Source organism: Cinclus cinclus, chromosome Z, assembly GCF_963662255.1.
Source record: "Cinclus cinclus chromosome Z, bCinCin1.1, whole genome shotgun sequence".
NCBI classification, from domain to species: Eukaryota; Metazoa; Chordata; class Aves; order Passeriformes; family Cinclidae; genus Cinclus; species Cinclus cinclus.
In genome coordinates this window covers 68,106,884-68,124,670 of record NC_085084.1, presented here as the reverse complement: position 1 = coordinate 68,124,670, position 17,787 = coordinate 68,106,884, and the positions used below count along the sequence as shown (strand labels likewise).

Genomic DNA, 17,787 nt, shown 5'->3' with positions numbered 1-17,787 from the left:
CCAGATCAGTGCTGAGTTTAGGGCTTGTTATCCATATGTACATCCATATGTGCATGACTGTGCAAAGGAGGGGATAGTGCCACACAAGCTATTTAATCTCGCAGTGCTGACTGATTCCTCCTAGTTTCAACATCCATGACAAGAGATATGAACAGTTACTAAGTTTAAAGTCATGATTGTATCTTCCTCACTTTAACTCTTTGAGAGGATACAATATGCAAGTGGTAATAATCAAGGCAATCCTAAGAGACTTATTTGCAATCGCTGGTAGCATATTTTCTCCTAATTTCTGCTGCAACACTCCCTAAAGCTTCATTGCTCTACCTTTTTCAGATCCTTTCCAAGGGATTCTCTTACCACCCTTAACTTACTGCTTTCTCTCTTTTGCCACACCAGCCTTCTATAAAACATCTGTTTTGAGTCTTTACCCTGAAGTTCTTTTTCTCCACAATACTGCTTCTGTTTTTTTGGCCCCAGTAAAGCATGCTCTCATCCTTCTCAACTACTCTGGTGATACTTAGCAAATGGATTTCTGACCCTCATGTTCTTCTATTTTCTGTCTCTCCTATGCACTGTCGAAATTGCCTTCCCAACCCACCTTTACTAAGCACTGTTTACAAAGAGGTATCTTAGTTCACACTGATATTTTTACTTCCTTTCACGTGACATGCTGTTCCTCTCCAAACTCTGTTTACAGATCCCCTTTTGCACGCTTCTTTTCTACTGCCTCCTCTTATTTTTCTACAGCTCTAGGCTTTCTGCTTTCTCTCTACTGATGCCCTTCCAGTTAATGATGCCTTCCTATCCTGGTACACATCAGCTTCCTGCAACAGCTAAATACTTCTGAAACAAAAACACAGGCCTCAGAGATTTCACACACTGCTACAGACATCCATCCAGTCCTCTGCCATTCCTATTAAAATACGCTATTAGTCTATTCCATTCCTTCTCAACTGAACATCCTGTATTCATTTTATGAACAGACAAACCTAGGTGTCAAACACGATCCACCTCATTTGTTCTGCAGTTGCATCTCTCTTAAGAATTTAAAAAATGCTTCAGATCTAGCCATAAAAATGCAGATGAAAATTTTAATTCCTAATGCCTGAACTGAAAATTGAAATAAATTCAGATCCCAAATAGTCAATGGTTTTAGCCAGAATCTTCCACCAGATCACAGTATGGACATCTCTTCCTTCCATAGGCCATGGTTTGTGAGACAGATTAAGCAGATATCAAATGCACATGCCCTCCTTAAAACCTGTTAACACTTGTGCTTTACAAGTGAACCTGATAAACACTGACAACAGTAATCACAGTAATTATTGCTGTAAAGAAAGGACACAGATTTTATAGTATTCCATGAAGAAAATAATCATTCCAAAATATATCACACTAAGTTTGGCTTGACAGTATGATTTGAGGCTTGTGGAACGGGTGCTTACTGACTCTTTAGGGTCACTTAGAAGTTGGGTCTGCAAAGACAGCTTATTTTTAAAGTACTTATTGTTGATAACAATTTTAAACAAGTTTATCACCAGCAAGCTTATGATCAGCAAACTGGCTACTCTACAAATAGATGCAGCTATGACACAAGTAAAGGCAGGAGCTGGGGCCAGTGCAGTTTAAAGGACAACTGTAAGCAGAAAAGAAAAATGAAGAATAATTACCTGGTTATTCTCTCTTCTATCTACGCCCCTTGACTGGACTGCATTCACAATAAACATTTTTAATACATAGTGCATTATGCTATGTGAACTTACTGCCTGCTTCTATTACAACAATCTCTTCCCAACCGTTATCTTCATAGTGTATTAGGTAGCTACCGATTTTTTATATACTGAGTATCTAATTGTCTTTGTAACCCAAGACGTGGATCTATGTTCATCTCACTCAGGAGGTTTCTTTCAAAAACCTGTGATGGGACACAGAATATTGTCTATAAAGCATATAATCAGGACTGGGATGTCAAATGCAAATAATTAATATCAAAACCCAAAGCTATTTGACAGACTTCATTCTGCTGGTACATTTTATGATAAGACATGGTTACAGCTTCCATGAGACCACTCTTGAATGAAGACAATTACTATGGTTCTCTGGGAATAAAAGTATGGCTGTTTAGAAATGAAGATACCCTACTCATTTGTTGCCAAACTGGATTTTTCTGCAAGTGGAAAAGAGATCATTTTAGCTGCAGCGTCGCTGGAGTTGGAGATAAAAATTCATGATATTTTGTCTTTAGCAGAGTTTAAAGCAGTGCTGTACATTCTGTCCTTCCTTTTCCTGTTTGTCAGCTATTTGTCTTCTTTCCTGTTTTGGTAGAGAGCAGGACTGGGGAAGAGATCTGAAGGTTGAGAAATTAACTTTTAAACAAAACTTAGTGATTTGTAGTAAGCACTGCAAAATACATACAAGAGGAACACTAATTTGTTGAGCAGGTAAAACAGATAATTCTCACACACAACTGAACTGAACTGAATGCTGAATACTGTAAATTTGCTGGTCTAACAAAACATTTCCTATGTCTCAAGCCAGACAGTGAGAACTGTCCGGTATAATAAAAACAAGAAGTATTTCTAATTTATATCATAATTAATATGTACCAAGCGGACTAAGATTATCTAAGTAATTTTCATTTTCACTGAACTTATGTTAAGTTTAATGCTCCAACCTTTGAAGAATTCAACTTTGCAATCTCTGTCCTTATAACCATGTTTGTCTGTTTATCCTTGCACAGATACTGGGATTGCTTTGTAGTGTATTTGGTAGTGAATAGAAATTTTCTCAGCATACTGCACCCAATATTCCCCTTTAAAAATCCTTTTTGTCTGCCTGGACCTTTTGCCATTTGTGTGTCACCATTAAATTGTTCTGCAAGTTCTCTTTTTCCCCTTCCAGGTTCCTGCTTTCTGCCTTCCTTGACTACAATCACATCTCTCTTCTCTTAACTTCTACTAATACAGCTGTTATGAAGCTTAGTATGACCTGTTGCCCTATTTGTAATTCTCCTACAAACAGCTGACGCACTGCATCAGAAGGGCAGCAAAAGGAAACAAACAGATCAGAATTTAACAATCCAGGTTTTCTGTTGCTGGTCATAGAGTGTGAAGCAACACCTAAGTCTATGCAATTTGTTTTTCCCCAGTCTCATTCTGGGCTACACTCCACATGACTTTCAGATGGTAATCTTAACAGGACTGGACCTTCATTAATCCTCACCTGGCTCAGCCCTGTGAGCTTCTGCTTTCACTGTATTCAGATTCTCTCACCTGGTTTCAAAGTTTAAAAAGCATGAAGGAGTGAAGACAAGGATACGGTAGATTTAGAAACCTCTTTGTAGCCTGTGATCTAATAATGTTGGCACTGGATAGCAAAACTGTATTACCTAGCTTCCCCTGTGAATTTAACAATGGCAATTTATGGCTCAGTTATACATGCATGTAATAAAGCTTTAAGATGAGACACCCACATGGACAGATCATTCAGAGTTACAGCCCAGGCCATGCAAGAGAGCTAGCAAACAGGCTTACCCCACAGCAGAAACAAAACGATCATCCCAACCATCCCATAAGCATGGGCTGTGCTGAGCTGGCATTTACCAGAGAACCTCCTATAGTGGGCAGGAGGACAAAGGATGAGAGGATCACTATCCCCACAGCCTCCACCATGCCATCACCATGCTGTACAAATAGCAGCTGAAGTACCTGGAGCTATTTTTACTTAATTTCTTATTTGAAGTGACTACTAAAACCCACCTCACACTCATGGTTTAAATCCCGCAATCTGCTAACCAAAGTATTTAGTTCGAACAAGGAAATTTTTTTAAAAAAGCGCCAATTGGAGTTAATCCAGTCTTCTCTTGAATTCTGAGCGGGATGAATACAGCTCAAGGCTGTGCACATATGAGAAAAAAGCACAGTGTACACTGAAAGATGAGAACTTCAACACTGGACAGAAGAGTTCCTCAGTTCCTGGAGTGAATCTTCCATCAGAAGGGACTGAAGGATGCTATACTGGTCATGAAAGTAGCAGCATACATAAAGAGCTCCTTAAAAAGGGGACAGCATGCCTGCAGCTCCTTGTGGCACTTTAAAGACACCTTAGCTTGTTCATACACTCCTACAACTACATTGGTTAAAGAAGATTAAAGCTGTACAAGCAATGTAAGTTAGCAACTTCTTCAGGGAAAAAAAGACATTTGAATACACAAGGTCAACCCATGCTGAGCTTTTGTGTAGTTCTGACTGAATGAACAGGTATACGACCAATGCCAAATGATAAATCTAAGTAAAATAAAAAAGAAATGGCATGCTCAACGGATTTGTCTTCAACGGATAAAGCTTGCATAATTTGTATATATTTGTGGGCACTGTAGATAAATACTTACAAAAACAAAACACTATCACCTTAGGCTCACTTACATTTTAAACACGATTTTTGTCCTTCACTTAACGGGCCCGTGAAAACTTACGTAAACACTTCCCTGCTTCACGGACCGCCCGAAAGGCTTCCATGTTGCTCCTATGCCCCCGCCCCCGCCCCCGCTCTGACGATCTGCCCGTGCTCCCACGAACACGGTGTGGCCGGTCAGTGCCCGGGGCCGGCGCGGCTCCTGCCCGGCCCTTCTGCCCCGCAGCTCGCACCCCCGAACCGGGCGAGCGGCGAGGGACGCGGCGAGGGACACGGAGGGAGACACGGAAGGGGCACGGCGGCACCGCCTCCCCGCGCCTCCGGAGCCGCCCCGAGACCCCCGCGGCCGCTCCCGCCGAGCAGCCCCGCCCGCCGCCGCCGCCCCGCCTGACGCGGCTCCTCTACCTACGGCTCGGCCCTGGCGGCGCCGCGCTCCCGCCGCGGCCACAGGAAGGACGGCGGCGGCTCCGGGCGTGCCGGGCCGCGTAGTTCCCGGGGCGGCTGCGCCGAGGAAGCCGCCCGGGCGGTGCGGAGCGCAGGACTACGATTCCCAGGAAGCGGCGGGGCGGTGTACCCGGGCTGTCAGGAGAGGGCCTTGCCGGACGGACGAACCGCGTGCCGGGAAGAAAAGATTTGCACTTGCTGGTGCCGGCTGATGAGATGCCGCTAGTAAAAAAAAAAATAAATAAAAAACCAAAACGAACAGGGAGGATCACTCATTTGCTTGCATGCTTTTGCGGTCAGTATGGTGACAAAATGCACGCAAAACAAACCGTGCTGGTCTTCACGTGACTGGCTACGGAGCGATGTACTGTGGGCCTCCTGACCTGCTCATCGAGGTATGAAACACTTGCTGAGCAGAGCACACTAAGCAGACCAAACAACAGGGACAATGTGCCAGCCAATACGTTGTAGAAATTAACTATTTTTAGTCCTGGGCTGTTGGTTTGTTGTTTTAGTTTCGTTGTCTCTGAGTTGTTTGTTTGTTCGCTAGCTTTAATATGGTACTACTTAAATCAAGTTGAGAGAATCCTTTTCACAGCTGGTTAACATCAGAATCTAGGGGTATTTATAGTTCATGCTTGGAAAAACTGCTGAATTGCAAGGAAGACGGGCAGAGAGTTTCCCCATGTGACGATATTACAAAACAAGCTACACACAAGTCATCCCCTGTTCATCCTGTTCAAATAAAGGCCAAAACAGAATGTGCAGCTAGCATCAGGACTGCAGGACTGTTCTGCAAGAAAACTGCTGTGTAATTCAGTTTCAGACTACTGATGGAAATGAGGCAGCAGAGACTTAACACCACTCATCATCCTGAAATCCAGCTGCACACAAGCTCCTTGGGACAGAAGCTCTTGCTTCTGTACCCAGGAAATTGACCATCATCATTCACCTCTGAGTCACTCTTAGAATCCAAATGTATGTTGTGTGTTTCGAGGATTAGATGATTTTGGTCAATCAGTCAAGAAGTCTGTCCATCTGCTATCACCGAAACTTGAAATGCAATGCTAACACCATGTGCTGGTGCTATGAAAGTAAATTAAACTGAAGCCCACAAAAGTAGAGGTGTGTGAAGAACTGTTTTTTCTCACCTTACAAGCTTTTAGTCTTGCTCTTGCAGGCCTCTCTTCTGTGTCCTGTGCTGTGAAAGATTTGCATAAGTTACTACTATAGTAGATTATCTGTATTTCATTGCATTCTTGGTCACCCAGTATGGTTCTTGAGTTATGGAAGAATTATAAGACTAGCAGAAGTAGATTCCTCCTGCTCCCTCATGAAATCTGCTGCCACAGCTGGCTTCACAAAGGCTGTTCAGTCTCTGTCCTGAAGTATTTGTATTCTAGCTTTTTGTTCTGATGGCACATTACCTCCTGGGCAAAGAGTGTCTCTTGCTACATGCTTGGACAGTGTCTAAAAAAATGGGAGCCTAAGCTAGTTTTGAAGCTCTTGGTAAATCTGTAAGACAAAGGGAGTATTAAATCCAGCTCTAAGAAATTACCATCTCATGCTATGTTGAATCTTCTTTTTACTGCCTCAAGGCATACTTTACTCTGTACTTGAAGTTGTATTTGCAATATGCACAAATAATAAAATTAAGGCATTATAAAAATTTAAAGTGGATTAATTAATAATCTTCCCTATTGATTCAAACAGAGCATGGTAACATAGCTAACAAACTTAGAGGAGTGTTGCATTTTGTTAGAGAAAACTCCAGGTTTCTTTCCAAAAGATACTGATAATACATCAGGATAGCATTTGAGATACAGAAACTAAGTTATGCTCAAATCTTGTTTGTTGGCAAAGAGAAAGTATACCTCCTATTTAACTAAGTCAATAATTTGTTGAAAGTGTAACTGAAATTCTATGTGTCAGATCATTATTAGTCCAGCACTGTTATAAAAAATAAAGAATAATGGGTTTTATGCACATATATGCTTCCTTCCCTTGTTCTTGGTGCTCTGCTTACCCTTCTACAGCTGCTCTGGATCATGAGGTTGCTGGTTTCATTCTTGGGTGAGAGTAAAGGACATTACAGCAGGTTGTCAGCATCTGGAGGCCATTTCTGAGAGGAATGTGATGTTTACATTGCTGGTTTCTTCTTCCTCACTTTAAGGGGTTGCACTAACACTTGGGGTAAATTGTTACAAGTTTTTGTAAAACACTTCTGTATGTTTTTCTGGTTAGCTCTGTATTATGTTTTCATGTACTACATAAAATGCTTTTTACATATGTTGGATAATACTTTGTTCTGGTTTTGCTCTAGGTGGCTCTGCTTGAGTAGGGCTGCTTGCATAAAATTACCTCAAGGGTAGTCTGTAAACATCTTGTACAACTTGTATGCTGCCACCATGATTTACATTGAATTGTTAGCAGCCTTAGGGAGGAAAAAAAATTAGCTCTCCAAAGAATCCTCTGAGTTGAAGAAATCAGTTACCATTGCCATGTAATTTCTTGCCATTCACAGAATTTCCTAGTTTGCCTTCTCCTAGTGTAGTGGAAAGTAATCTGGAGACAGTAGACAGTGTTCTACAAAGAGTAAAAGGAATCAATGGAATAAGGAAAGAAAATAACCCTCCAAGTCTATCTACTAGTTAGTGGCTGTGATATCTGTTTGTCATTAAAATTATCTGAGGTCACCCCCCAGGTGTTACAGATCTGCCACTATGACTGCTTTCATCATAGCTCTCCATGTCTACCACTGAAAATATTAAATTAAACTGTACAGAGTGCTGAACATGAATTTATACTGGCAAAGCTGGGGGAATGGTAACCTGTTCCTGGAAAGTAGGAGGAACCATTTGAAAGCTTTCAGTTTGGCTTAGATGTGTCAGAATAGCACATCTGCTACTAAATTTCTCAAGAGAACAGACACACTGCTCTTTTTCTTTATGGCTATCCAAAACAGAGCTCCAGTGCAATGCAAACAGAAACCCTTTTAGTTTATGAAGCAGCTTACACTGCTTCCTTGTTTAGGTAAAAAGTAGAATAGTTACCACAGTGGATGAAATTTAACTCATGAGCTTCCCTCCTAGTTTCAGATGCTGCTTTGGGAATTTGTGATGAGCTTAACACACTTCCCACAGAGATGCTGCCACTGAAGTTTCTTCATCCTTGGACATTATGTGTCTGACTGAATACTTATTGAAAGCTGGTCACTCCCAGCACAATGCACATACACACACACACACACACACACACACACACACACACACATATATAACATTTAGTGGTGCAGATTTAACCTCACTGTGAGACAGATAAGTGGTTTATGTCTCTTACCCACTTTGCTCTCTAACCTGATTCCTGTCTTGATGCTCCTGAACAATGAGAAGCTACAAAGGATTAGGCTTAACAGATGATGGCTAATGAGAAAATAAAAAAAGCATTAGTTCAAAGACTACTTTCCAAAGTTTCCCAGCTGCTGCAGGAATTTGCCTTGATGCTCAGAGCTCCTGCTAGACATTTTTCACTTCAGAAATACAGATCTAGTGTCACCTCTTTGCAACAGAAGGCATAAAGGTTCTTGACCAGACACAGGATTTTTCAAATTGTTTTTCTGATGAGAAAAATCTGTTGAACATGGTGAAAAGGGTTTTAATGAGTTTTATCGTGCTTATGGAATGGCAGAGGAAATCTCTTAATGTTTTTATAAATAAACATTGGTGTGCTATCTTGCAGCATGAAAAGAGGAACAGAGAAGACAGACACTGCACTGGTAGCTTGGAAACCCAAGATGGAGCACCAGACTACTTTCTACTAATTTTAGAAGATGAATTGGACTGACAGGAGTGCAATCCATGTTCTCCTCCACTCCAGCATCAGGTCTTGAGCCAGGGATTCAGCTACGTTTCTCATTCTACCAAGTCACAAAAACAGCGGGAAAGAGGTGTCATTCGAGTTGTCTGGGAGGGGGTGGGGGGAGGTAATTTTGTTTCATTATTTTTCAAACATGTAACCTGTTTAACACCACCTTTTTTTTTTTTTTTTTTTTTTTCTTCCAGCAGAGGCACATGACCCGTTGGGTATTACACTAATTCTTGGATCAGGTGTGCGCAGTGAGATGGTCCCTGCGCTAGCAGCGGCTCGATGGCTGCAGGCCCGCCAGGCCTCGGCAGCGCCATTGCCGCCGCAGCCATCGCACGTGAGGGACGGCGGCACGCCCGCGGGGCCCGGCCGCGCCGCACGCCCATTGGCTGCCGGGCGCGACACGTGACGCGGCGGCAGCAGCACGTGTAGCCGTCTTAAGAGCAGTCGGCTGCGGTCTCCATCTTGTTTCGGTGCGCGGTTTTGGTGAGTGTGGGGAAGAGGTAGGGAAGGGGCGGGACGCTGCCCTGAGGAAGCGCGGTGCTTTTCTGCGGGAGGACCCCCACCTCCTCCATCCCCACCAGCGCAGCTCCAGAGCTGGGCGCGCTCAGCACTCCCTTCAGGCATCGGCGGCGCGCCGTGTTGGCGAGCCTCGGTGCGGGGTGCCATTTTCTCTTTTTTCGTGGTATCCTCTGGAGCCTGACGGGAGGTGGCTGCTGATGTGTTCTGTCTCCTGCAGGCAGGTCTGTCAGGACGCAGCATGATAGAAGAAGACTGGAATGCTGAGATAGGGGACGAGGTGTTAGTCCCATCCCTTGAGAAGGTATGGGGGGGAGCGTGGGCAACTACGATGATGGATTATGTTTGCTTCTTTTCCCGTTCCTTCCTCTAACCCATGTCCCTGCGACTCGAGTGGCTGCTGGGTGGTGGTGCCCCCTGTTCCGGTGGTTTTTTTTGAAATATGGTGGGCAGCCTTAGGAGTTAAGTGTTCCTGAAGAGAGCAGTTTTTCTCTGGACTAGCAGTTTGCTTGCTGCTGTTTTGTTCAGATATTAGTGATTGTTTTATGCTGAAGCAGGCTTGACATGTCAACTGTGTGTAATGTGAGTTTTGGTTACATTCAGATGTAAACAGTATACTGAAACACAATAAATTAAAGGAAGCAGAATAGCATGAAAGTTTGTATTTCACAAGATGCTGAAGGCAGCTACTTTCAAGTGCATGACTTTGTAGCTGTGTTTGTATCTGTATACTTTTTTAGGCCAAAAATCATCATGATGTTGCACCTTTTTTTTTTCCTGCAGGTTAGCTTGCTTGAGAAACCAAATGACCCCTCATCTGTCTTCAGTCAAAGTGTAGACTCATTTGGTATGTGAAAAGCCCTTTTGACTTTACTGATGTTTGGAAGAATTGATCTCTTGTGCATTCTCCAAGATTAAAAGAAAACACAATATTGTTGTAATAGTGTCGTGGGACCCCCATGGGTAGTCCCCGCGGAGCAGCAGCATCAAATTATATGGAGAACATAATGAGTATGCTCTCCTTTTGCTTCCAAAGGAGCTATCCAATGCTTCCTTATTTATTGTAATTATGTAGTAACATGTAACTAGTAATGAGTCAAAGAGAGCTTTGAATTTTAGCTTAATTAATTATTTTTAATTATAGGCACTGATGAATTTCTGGACACACAGCATCAGTCAGTGAGTAGTTTTGGTAGAGGAAGGAATTTTGCAGCCAAAGGTAACTTCCAGCAGTGATTGTATTTCTAATGGTTGGTTGTATATGATATATTAAATTTAGTCATTCACCACTTCCAATCAGCAGGCAGGTTCAGCTCCATGAAAGTAGAGCTCTGTCACGCATGAGTAGTCAAACACCATCATTCCAAATGCCCTCCTCTTACTCCTTGTTTCCCTGGATATATGCTGATCTTGATGGCACATGGAATGGGATTAGTTTTCCTGGCTTTGTCCCATCTTGTCTTGTGCTCCCTCACCCCCCCTTGCTGGTGTGATGGGGTGAGGAGCAGAAAAGGCCCCAGCTCAATGTGAGCGCTGCTTAGCACTAACTAAAAACATTCCTAGAAGTACTGCTTCCAGCAAATCCAAACTCCAGTTTATTATTTGAAAAAAATTCATATCAGTTCTGCATCCTTTTTGTTATGATGGGTGAATGCTAGACTTATTTGGTGCAGGGCACTGATGACAAACAGCTTTGCTGTAGACTCTCCAGCAACAATTTTGAAGTAACTTGCAAGCTGTATTGAAGGCCTGTTGTATTTATGGGTATTTAGGATACTGTCATTTGCATATGAGCCCTTCACAGTTTTTATATCTGTAACTGATGTGGAAAAACGAACTGTGTTGGTATACACACCAGGCTTTGGTGCCGAAGAAACCACAGATGCTGTGCTAGGAGAACTGCATGGTACCCTCTACCAGATGATGATTTGTCATTACAATATGATAGAACAGAACAGGTGTTTGGTTGAAGAATAAGGACTAAGGGGTAAATTATGATCTAAGCTGATTGTGTGGACCTTAGACAACAGCTGAAACTTAAGTCTAAAATGAGGAATACCTGTTTATGCATATGCATGTTTATTTCCTTTATCTTCCTATCAGGGGAGAAGTAAGGAAAGAAATGAGAAATAAAAATACTCTACATGCTTCTCACCGCCAAGTAAATAAACAGTTCTGAGTGATAAAAAAATAGAACTTGGTAGATCTGAAAGGCATGTTTTCAAGACTGCACTTCATAGCCAGCAGTAATTGGCATTGCCACCTTATTCTGTAGTACCAATAGGAAAACTGAAGGGACAAATTCTGTCAGTAACTCTCAAACCAGAAGACTGAATTGATCTGTTTCCTTACTGGAGAGTTTAGGTTAGCATGTACACCTGTAAAGTCAAATAATTAAAGACCCAATGTTAGATTTACTTCTTGAAATTGTGCAGGAGAACAGTACTGTTTTCTGTCAGGCTTCTTGCCAGGAAGTACTTCCTGTCTTCATTTTCTTCATATGTTTAAGCAAATTACTCAGTTACGTATTGAACTTCTTGTGGAGTCATTAAATAAGGACTGAGGAGAATAATTGCCAGATATAAGGGGCTTGACCTGCACATCAAATTAGGCAAACGTCAGTGATTGTGTGCTGTGTTGTGCTGCAGGTTTTCAAGAGGGAAATGAAGAAGATGCCTTTACACAAAACAGAGGGTTTAAAGGATTTGGACAAGGTGAGAGTGTAGGTTTGTTGTATTGACTGGTTTGTGTGATGGCAGCATACACTGGTTATTCTTTCTGGCTTTGCTCATTCCCTGAGAAGCAGCAGTCAAGAGTGAAAGCTTTGAAATGGCTCCTGCTTTTCTGCCAGATAGATAAAAGGCACTTGATCTGCTCATGCAGAAGTGGGCAAATTGAGTTATTGTGTGCTGTGCTGTACTATTGCAGGTTTTCAAGAACGAAGTTCTGTAGATGGTGCTAGTACACAAAACAGAGGGTTTAAAGGATTTCGTGGTGGCCTTGGACAAGGTGAGAGTGAGTTTAATGGTTGGGGTTGTTTTCATACTGAGTGGTTTGTACAGCGTATAGTTTGGTGATCTTCCTGGTCTTGCTTGTTCCATGGGAATTACCAGTAGAAGGGTGAAAGAAGTGAAATGGCTTCTGTTCTTCAGCCAGATAAATGGCATTTCCAGGCAGCAATCTGTACACTCAAAATTGAGCAAGCTTCAGTGATTGTGTGCTGTGTTGTGCTGCAGGTTTTCAAGAGGGAAATGAAGAAGATGCCTTTACACAAAACAGAGGGTTTAAAGGATTTGGACAAGGTGAGAGTGTAGGTTTGTTGTATTGACTGGTTTGTGTGATGGCAGCATACACTGGTTATTCTTTCTGGCTTTGCTCATTCCCTGAGAAGCAGCAGTCAAGAGTGAAAGCTTTGAAATGGCTCCTGCTTTTCTGCCAGATAGATAAAAGGCACTTGATCTGCTCATGCAGAAGTGGGCAAATTTATTGTGTGCTGTGCTGTACTATTGCAGGTTTTCAAGAACGAAGTTCTGTAGATGGTGCTAGTACACAAAACAGAGGGTTTAAAGGATTTCGTGGTGGCCTTGGACAAGGTGAGAGTGAGTTTAATGGTTGGGGTTGTTTTCATACTGAGTGGTTTGTACAGCGTATAGTTTGGTGATCTTCCTGGTCTTGCTTGTTCCATGGGAATTACCAGTAGAAGGGTGAAAGAAGTGAAATGGCTTCTGTTCTTCAGCCAGATAAATGGCATTTCCAGGCAGCAATCTGTACACTCAAAATTGAGCAAGCTTCAGTGATTGTGTGCTGTGTTGTGCTGCAGGTTTTCAAGAGGGAAATGAAGAAGATGCCTTTACACAAAACAGAGGGTTTAAAGGATTTGGACAAGGTGAGAGTGTAGGTTTGTTGTATTGACTGGTTTGTGTGATGGCAGCATACACTGGTTATTCTTTCTGGCTTTGCTCATTCCCTGAGAAGCAGCAGTCAAGAGTGAAAGCTTTGAAATGGCTCTTGCTCTTCTGCCAGATAGATAAAAGGCACTTGATCTGCTCATGCAGAAGTGGGCAAATTGAGTTATTGTGTGCTGTGCTGTGCTGTACTATTGCAGGTTTTCAAGAACGAAGTTCTGTAGTTGGTGCTAGTACACAAAACAGAGGGTTTAAAGCATTTCGTGGTGGCTTTGGACAAGGTGAGAGTGAATTTAGTGGTTGGGCTTTTTCTCACACGGAGTGGTTTGTATGGGTACAGCATATGTTTGGTGGTCTTCCTGCATTTGCATGCTCCCTGAGAGCTACCACAGAGAACTGAGAACTGTTGCTGCTAGTTCTGTTCTTCAGCAGCCTTGTGGAAAATAGTTGCTCTCTTTTACAAGCAAGTATTACTGAGCATAATAGTATTATAGGTTGGCATTAGTGAAGTTGTTTGGGCTGTTCTGCAGGTACATTGGTGTAAATAGCTGGCTTTAGTTGTAGTATTTCATGATACTAATGTGCATATAATTTAGAAGAGCTGAGCAAGTAGCTCTCCCTCCATGACAGCCATTCACATGAGCAAGGGGTAGTGTTTGGGCCATTTCCATGTGATTTAAAGTGCTCTAGGAGCACTAGTGACCAGGAGTGGGCAAACCAGGGTGTGGCATGGTGAGTAACAGGTGTGTAGAAATGGGTGTAGCTGGGCAGTGGATGTGTGGCACAACAAGATCTGTGGCACCTCAGTTTGTTGCACAAACGGGCAAAAGGTGGGGCACTGCCATCCTCCTGGAGATAGGTGGTGTGGTAGGTTGGTGTGGTATTTTGGCTGGTGTTGTGTTGTGGTTTTTTTTCTGTTTGTTGTGGTTTTTTTTTTTTTTTGTTTTTTTTTTTTTTTTTTTTTTTTTTTGTTGGTTTTGATTTTTTTATTGCCCCCCCAAGCCATTGTTACTGCTGCCAGCAAGTGTTTGCTAACGCAGACAGAATTGCCCCAAGAGGGACGCAGGTGTCCAGTCCACTGGCTGCAGGGCGTGTCTAAGCCTAGTGTTAGTACCAGAGGATGGTGAAAAAGAACCTGTGTGTTTTTTAAGCAGATGAGTGATTTGCTCTCTCTGGGGGCAGAGCTCAAAGAGGAGGTGGAAAGGCTAAGGAGTGTTAGAGGAAGCAAAAGAGCAATAGGCCCTTCAGACTGTGAGAGAAGCTAATCAGATGTCAGAGGAGCCCTGCTCATCTTGCCATCAGGCAGGAGGAGGAGACCTAGCAGATGGAGGGAATGGAAAGACGTCCGTTCTTGGGGAGGTAAGAAAATTCACTCCCAGCCCCCGTTGCCTTTCCAGGTGCCCTTACATAATAGGATTGAGACCCTGGATCCAGAGAGTCAGGCTAATTATATTAAAGGAAAAAATGTGTGTGGAGTGTCTTCCAGTTGTGCTTATTCTGTCAGATGGATCAAGCCTCAGGTATTAAGAAGAATGGTTGTCATAGGTGAGTCCCTTCTGTGGGGAATTGAGGGCCCTGTGTGTTGACTGAACATACCTCACAGGGAAGTCTGCTGCCTCCTTGAGGCCCAGCTACAGGATACCACCAAGAGACTCCCTGAGTCACTTCAGCCCTCTGATTATTACCCACTGCTGGCTTTCCAGGTTTGCAGTGATAAGATTGACAAGAAGGGCACCAGCACAGTTTTAAAGGACTTGAAGGCTCTGGGCTAGTTGGTTCATGGGACAGGAGTGCAGGTGATGTTCTACTCAGTTTCTTCAGTAGCAGAGATGCATTACGAAAGGAGCAGGAGAACCCATACCATCAATAACTGGCTTCAGGGCTGGTACCATCAGTGAATTTTGTTTTTTCTGATCATGGGGCAGTTTTCACAGCAGCAGGCTGTGAAGTCAGGTGGCTTCTGTCTAACAAGGATTCTAGCCCAGAGTTGGCAGGGCTGATTGAGAGGGCTTTAAAGTAGGTTTGAAGGGGGAATGGTATGAAACCAGGCTCTGCAGAGGGGAGGCTAAGGGGTGGTAAGTCAGAGTCAGCGGTGAAACCAGCAGCTGAAGTGCATGTGCACAAATGCATGCAGCATGGGTAACAAGAGGAGCTTGAAGCCATTGTACAGAAGGAAAACTGTGATGTCATAGCTGTCATGGAAATGTGATGGGATGACTCACATGACTGGAGTAGTGCAGTGGATGTCTGCTTGAAGAGTCAGGCAAGGGAGAAGAGGTAGAGGGGTCACTTTGTATATTAGAGAGGCTCTCAACACTGTAGTACTCATGATTAATGATGATCAGGTTGAGTTCCTGTGGGCAAGGATCAGCAAAGGGCCAACAAAGCTGACATCGTGGTCGGTGTCTTACCACCTAGCCTGGATGAAGAGATGGATGAATTATTCTGTAAGCAGCTTGAGGATGTTTCGAGATCACCAGCCCTTTGTTCATGTTGTAAACTTTAACCTACCAAATAATGTGCTAGGAACTCACCACAGTGGAGAAGATGCAGTCTAGGAGGTTCTTGGAGTGTGTGGACATCTTGTTGCATGTAGATGCCCAGCCAGATAATGGAACAGATCATCTTGAGTGTGATCACATGGTGCATACGGTGTGACCAAGGGGTCAGACCTAGCCACCATGGATTTTGGAGGGGCATGTCCTCCCTGACTAATGTGGTATTTAATGACCAAGTGACCCATCTGGTGGATGAGGGGAATGCTGTGGGTGTTGTTTATGTGGACTTTAGCAAAGCCTGTGACACCATTACCCATAGCATATGCCTGGAGAAGCTTTAAACCTATGGCTTGGACCGTATGCTGGGTTAAGAACTGACTGGACAGCTGGGCTGAGAGACTTGTGAATGGTGCTGCATCCAGTTGGTGACCAGTCACTTTGGGTGTCCGCTAGGGGTCTGGGTTTGGCCCAGTCCTGTTTTAATATCTCTACTGGTCTTAATGAGGGGATTAAGTCTACCATTAGCGAATTTACAGATGACACTGAGTTGGCTGTGTGTGTTGGTGTGGTGTAGTGCAGGCAGGCTCTGCAGAGGGACCCAGATAGGCTGGATTGATGCATGGAGTACAATGATACGAGATCTAACAAGGCCAAGTGCTGGGTCCTGCCCTTGGGTCACAACAATACCCTGCAGTGCTACAGGCTGAGGCCAAGTGGCTGGACAGCAGACAGGCAGAAAGAAACCTGAGGTTATGATTGACAGCCAGCTGAACATGAACCAGTATGATCAAGAAGGCCAATGGCATCCTGTTCTGGATCAGCAATAGTGTGGCCAGCAGGGCAAGGGCTGGGATTGTCCCCCCTATACTTTGCACTGGTTAGGCCTTGAGTGCTGTGTCCAGTTCTGGGTCCCTCAGTTTAGGAAGGTCCTTGAGGTACTGGAAGAAATTCAAAGAAGGGCAACAGGGCTAGTGAAGGGTCTGGAGCACAGGTCCTAAAGGGAACTGGGTGTGTTTATCCTGGAGAAAAGGAGGATTAGGGGAGATCTTAGCATTCTGCTGCCTGAAAGGAAGCTGTAGCCAGGTGGGGATCAGCCTGTTTTTCTAGGCAGCCCGTGACTAGAGAAGAGGAAATAGTCTTAAGGTGCGCCAGGGGAAGTAGGAAGTTTAGGCTGAACATCACAAAGTTCTTCACAGAAGGGGTGATTAAGCATTGAAATGGACTGCCCAGGGAGGTAGTGGAGTTACTGTCCCTGGAGGTGTTCAGGAGGAGCCAGGGTGTGGCACTTAGCACTCTGTGTCGTGGTTTAGTTGATGAGATTGTGTTCAGTCATAGGTTAAACTTGATGATCTCAAAATTCTTTTCCAACCTAGTTGATTCTGTGATTTCTGTAGTTTTATACCATATGTGCACTACACTATCCGTGACAGGTCCTAAGGATGGACAAAGAGGTATTGCTTTAGACTAGAGCTCTTAGCTTTGGAGGGTCTCTAGCAGATGATGCAGGTGAGACTTTTTCGTAGTGGGGATCAGTTGTACAGATCTCATTGGTGAGTTGTGACAACGTAGCTGATTGTTAGCTTGATTGGTACTTTGAGCAATCTGATCTAGTGGGTGGCAACCCTGTCCACAGCTGGGAGGTTGTAACTAGGTGACCTTTAAGGTCCCTTCCAACCCAAACCATTCTTTCATTACAATGCGTTTTGAGAAGTGCTCCATGGTGGCTGAAGAATAATTGTTATGACTCTATTTTTGGTTCAAATAATTCTTTTTAGTAATTGTTACAGAGGCATCATGGTAATACTCATTGAGGGCATAAACACCATCCATAATACAGATAGCAATTATTTTCTGTTGAAAAACAAGTTGCCTTTTTACAAAAGGAGCAGTATTTATTCTTTAAAAAAAATTAAGACCGTTTTCTCCCCTGATGGTAGGGGGATGCTAGACTTGTTTGACTAAGCAAGACAGCAACACTTTGGTGCAGGGTACTGATGACAGGCAGCTTTGCTGTAGACTCTCCAGCAGCAATTTTGAAGTAACTTGTAAGCTGTATTTAAGGCCTGTTGTATTTACGGATGCTTAGGTTACTGTTATTTGTATGTCAACCTTTAAGATGTAGTTTTTATATGTTGATGAGGAAA

At 43.4% G+C, this 17,787-nt stretch overlaps 2 protein-coding genes across 2 annotated transcripts in view; one reads left to right on the top strand and one right to left on the bottom strand.

The window, feature by feature from the left end:
* The window catches only part of SLC38A9 (solute carrier family 38 member 9), a 45,857-nt gene extending 40,893 nt beyond the window's left edge, over positions 1 to 4,964 (bottom strand). The window contains exon 1 of the mRNA XM_062512989.1: positions 4,819 to 4,964. The gene's annotated coding sequence lies outside the window, so the exon portion shown is untranslated. The remainder of the gene's footprint in view (positions 1 to 4,818) is intronic.
* Positions 4,965 to 9,481: 4,517 nt separating this feature from the next.
* Positions 9,482 to 17,787, top strand: part of DDX4 (DEAD-box helicase 4) — a 30,132-nt gene continuing 21,826 nt past the window's right edge. The window contains exons 1-7 of the mRNA XM_062512810.1: positions 9,482 to 9,544; positions 10,024 to 10,087; positions 10,385 to 10,459; positions 11,889 to 11,960; positions 12,169 to 12,255; positions 12,477 to 12,554; positions 12,753 to 12,833. Coding sequence (XP_062368794.1) covers positions 9,482 to 9,544; positions 10,024 to 10,087; positions 10,385 to 10,459; positions 11,889 to 11,960; positions 12,169 to 12,255; positions 12,477 to 12,554; positions 12,753 to 12,833 — 520 coding nt within the window. The remainder of the gene's footprint in view (positions 9,545 to 10,023; positions 10,088 to 10,384; positions 10,460 to 11,888; positions 11,961 to 12,168; positions 12,256 to 12,476; positions 12,555 to 12,752; positions 12,834 to 17,787) is intronic.